General features: G+C 42.8%; 1 protein-coding gene across 1 annotated transcript; it reads right to left on the bottom strand.

Annotated features, from left to right (window-relative positions):
- Positions 1-3019: 3019 nt before the first annotated feature.
- Positions 3020-3970, bottom strand: LOC116816458 (olfactory receptor 6F1-like). Its single transcript, XM_032765703.2, has one exon. The coding sequence runs from the start codon at positions 3965-3967 to the stop codon at positions 3020-3022; it is 948 nt and encodes a 315-aa protein (XP_032621594.1). The 5' UTR covers positions 3968-3970.
- Positions 3971-4228: the final 258 nt, after the last annotated feature.

Here is a 4228-nt window from a genome sequence, read left to right as displayed (position 1 = left end):
CAAAGCTGGACAAACCCCAACTAAATCATCCCAGCCAGGGCTTTGTCAAGCCGGGCCTTAAAAACTTCTAAGGCTGGAGATTCCATTCCCTCCCTAGGTAACACATTCCAGTGTTTTACAACTCTCCTAGTGAAATAGTTTTTCCTAATAGCCAATCTAGACCTCCCTAACTGCAACTTGAGAGCATTGCTCATTGTTCTGTCATCTGCCACTGCTGAGAGCAGCCTAGCTCCATCCTCTTTGGAATCCTCCATTCAAGGAGTTGAAGGCTGCTATCAAATCCCCCCTCACTTTTCTCTTCTGCAGACTAAATACACCCAGTTCCCTCAGCTTCTCCTCATAAATCTCTCCTCATAAGTCATGTGCCCAGCCCCCTAATCAATTTTGTTGCCCTCTACTGGACTCTCTCCAATTTGTCCACATCATTTCTGTACTTGAGGGGGCGGGGCAGGGAAGACTGGATGCAGTACTCCAGATGTGGCCTCACCAGTGCCGAATAGAGGAGAATAATCACTTCCCTGATCTGCTGGCAATTCTTCTACTAATGCAGCCTAATATGCCATTGGCCTTCTTGGCAACAAGGGCACACTGCTGACTCATATTCAGCTTCTCGTCCACTGTAACCCCTAGGTCCTTTTCTGCACAACTGTTGCTTAGCCAGTCGTCCCCAGCCTGTAGAATTGCATGGGATTCTTCCTTCCTAAGTCCTACTCTAATCGTTTGTTTACCCCAGCTCTCTTGCCAGTGCTCCGCTAGACAGGAAGCTTATTTTTTTTATGATCTATTGCACTCTGTCACCCTCTAGTTGAAGGTATAGGTTAATATCAGTCCTTTCCCATTTCAACCTTTTCTTCACTTGTTTTGCTATATTTAGGTTTGGAAGGATTAGATTTTTATTGGTAAATGTCAATCTTACCATTCCCCCACACAAATCAATGAAAAAAAATACTTCCCTCAATAATAATCAAAATTTACAGAGAATCAAAAAGAGAAACGTGTGGCTTGAGAACTCATTACAATTTGATTTGAGGCTATTTACCATGTATATGTGGACATGTGAGTTTGACAATTTGTGTTCTAATGGTTATAGAGCTGTAACTTTTTCCATCTTGATGTCAGCTGTCATTAAATAATTGTTGTCTCCCCTCGCCATTGTCTGATCCCCCATAATGTCCCACACTTGTGAATTTAAATAGATTAAAAATAGAAGAAATATTAAAGAATAAATACCAGAATTGCCAGTCAACATTACATATATGAAAAAAATGAATTCTTCTAAGCCTAGCTATATTGAAAATATTGAGATTTCTCTCTTATTTTGTTGAAGCTTTTTGCTTTAAACAGAAGAGCTTCCTCACTTCTAAGACTCAGAACTCTGTGCCTCCTTAATTAGCCATTCCTTTCTCTGGTCAAGTGTCCATGCTCCCATGTCCTGTTCTTCACCAGTGCTGCCAATATGGGGCGCCCATTTGTTTGCTATGCCTAGAAATCCCCTTTGACCTAGAGAATAGAGAACTTGGCTGGTGTTAAAAAACCTGGCTTTTATTCTCAGCCGTGCTACATATGTTGTTGGCATCTTTTCATCTATGAAAGACGGTGGGAATTGCATCCTATGAGGTAGAAGGTTTGCAATGTCTCATGTGACTGAATAGTCCAATCCAAGATTTGCATGATCTTTGGCAGTTATTGCAAATATAGGTATCTTGGTTGGGAGCTGCTTGCTTCCTATGGGCTCTTTTCTCTTCAAGCTGTAGGAACCAGCTCCTGCCGTGGACTTTGATACCTCTGATAGAGATGATGGTGCTGCTTCTTACAGTCATTTGCCAAGTTTTCCCATTGGTCAGGTTCAATTCAAAATTCCTTCATAGCTCACTTGCATGTGTCTTTATAGTGAAATTTGGGACGTCCTGTTGTTCTTGTTCCCTCTGATAGCTCCCTGTATAGCATGTCCTTGGGATTGTGTCTGTCTTTCAACCTACTCTGGTGGCCTAGCCCGCACAGTCATCTTTGCTTGAGCAGGGTTGTCACATTTGGTAAATTTGCCCTTTGAAGAATCTCTGCGTTGGTAACTTTATCTTGCCATTTGGTGTTGGCATAAACAATGTAGGTGGAAACTGTTTAACCTTTTCTCCTGATGAGCGCAAAATTGTCCGTGTTTCCCCACCATACATGAGAGTACTGAGGATGCAAATCTGGTACACTTGATACATAGGGAACAGTACTTTCCCTCTCTGAGCCTCTGCTTGCCCTCCTATTCTCTATCTCTTTTTGAAGTAGAAGCTCTTCAGGCCAGCAAATATTTGTGCAGCCTCAGAAGTGGCTTCTATGTCTAACTGTAGTAGAAATCAAAGTAGCAGTTGGGGTCAAAGAGCATGAATTTTAACTCTATGAGGGGCATGAAGCTTTCAGGCTGAGACTTTGAAAGCCAAAGGTATTTAGATACCCAATTCTGAGTAAGTGTAATGGGAATCGGTGCCTGAATCACCTAAGGGGCTTTGCAAAGTCCCAGTCTCAATCTATACCCTCATTAAGATACGATGAGTAGATTCTCAGGAAATTCTATTTATAATTGTTTCTTTTGTTTTTTGGAATTTTGATTTATTTCATTTTATTGTGGGAGGGTGGGTCATGTCCCCAGTGAAGATGGGAGGCCCTGTAGGGTGGGGATGAGGTAAAGAGCAAGCCCACCCTACTGTCACCCCACAACTGCAGCTCCTGTCTCACGATGCTGGACCCAGCTCCCTGCATTGTGACCTGGCACATGAATTTGACATGAGTCTTGTCAGTTTCACAACTGACTGTAAGCTGGGAAACTGACCAGACTTTTGCTGTCTGGCAAAGGCAGATATATGGACATTGGAAACCTGGAAGCCCTGAATTTTCCATAGCTCAGCTAGGGAGACCAGATGTCTCAATATTATTGGGACCATCCCGATATCAGGGGCATTGTTTTATATATGCAACTATACCCTCTCCCCATTCATTTTATTGAACAAAAAAAATCTTGGATCCCATGTTGTCATGTGTGAGACACGCATTTCCATATCCCTTTTCTAAGGGCCTCCTTGACCTCTTTGTTTCTCAGGCTGTAGATGAGCGGGTTGATCATGGGAGTCAAGACTGTGTAGGAAAGGGAAAAAAATTTGTGCAGATCTCTCAGTCTCTTGGTGTTTGGTAACATATAGACAATCATCAGGGTCCCATAGAAAATTGTCACCACAATGAGGTAGGAGGAGCAGGTGGAAAAGGCTTTTTGCCTCCCGGTAGTGGAAGGGATTCTCAAGATGGTAGTGATGATACAAATGTAGGATGTCAGGGTCAACAGAAATGGGGGCAAAGTGAATATAGATGACAGCACGATATCCAAAAGAGTGACAAGGTGGGTGTTGCTGCAAGAGAGTTTGACTATTGGGGTGAAATCACAGAAGAAATGGTCAATTTTGTTGGGGCCACAGAAAATTAGTTCGGAAGCCAATGATATTATGATGGAACTAGCTAGAAATCCACTTAGCCAAGACCCAGCTGCTAGCTGGAGGCAGAACCTGCTGTTCATACGGGCCCCATAGTACAGGGGTTTGCAGATTGCTAGATACCGATCATAAGACATCACAGAGAGGAGATAACACTCTACACCTGTCAGAGAAGCAAAGACATATAATTGCATGAAACAACCAGTAAATGACATTTCAGTTGTCTTTGTTGAGAAACTGGCCAGCACCCTAGGCAGGATGGTGCAGCTGCAGCAGGTCTCCAAGCAGGACAGGTTCCCCAGGAAGTAGTACATGGGGGTGTGAAGATGATGATCAGTCACAACAAGCACAAAGATGAGGATGTTCCCAGCCATGGTGACAATGTAGATCACCAGAAACAGGAGGAAGAGGAGGGTCTGCAGCTCAGGGAGATCTCTGAATCCCAGAAGGATGAATTCCGTGACAGATGTTTTATTGTCCCAGCTTGCCTTTGCCATGAGATGTATCCAACAAACTCTAGAAGCAAATACAGAGAAAGTCTACTTCAAGTTTAGTGCATAGTCAGCAAATCATTCAATAAGTTTTAAAATCAAGACTGGTATGTTCTTTTAAAGATCTGCTCTAGTTCAAATGTGAACCATTTTTGGGAAGTTCTATGAGCTGTTTGTGCTCAGATGAGATGGTCCCTTTTGCCCTTGGAATTTGTGAACCTATGGATTTTTTTCCTTTTAAAAATTTTTTCCCTTCTGGTTACAAAA

Source organism: Chelonoidis abingdonii, chromosome 14 (genome assembly GCF_003597395.2).
Source record: "Chelonoidis abingdonii isolate Lonesome George chromosome 14, CheloAbing_2.0, whole genome shotgun sequence".
Taxonomy (NCBI): Eukaryota; Metazoa; Chordata; order Testudines; family Testudinidae; genus Chelonoidis; species Chelonoidis abingdonii.
This window is presented reverse-complemented; position numbering and strand designations above follow the sequence as displayed.

Bases quoted from the DNA above. Each gene is read 5' to 3' on its own strand.
- LOC116816458 (XM_032765703.2), bottom strand. From the start codon at position 3,967: ATGGCAAAGGCAAGCTGGGACAATAAAACATCTGTCACGGAATTCATC.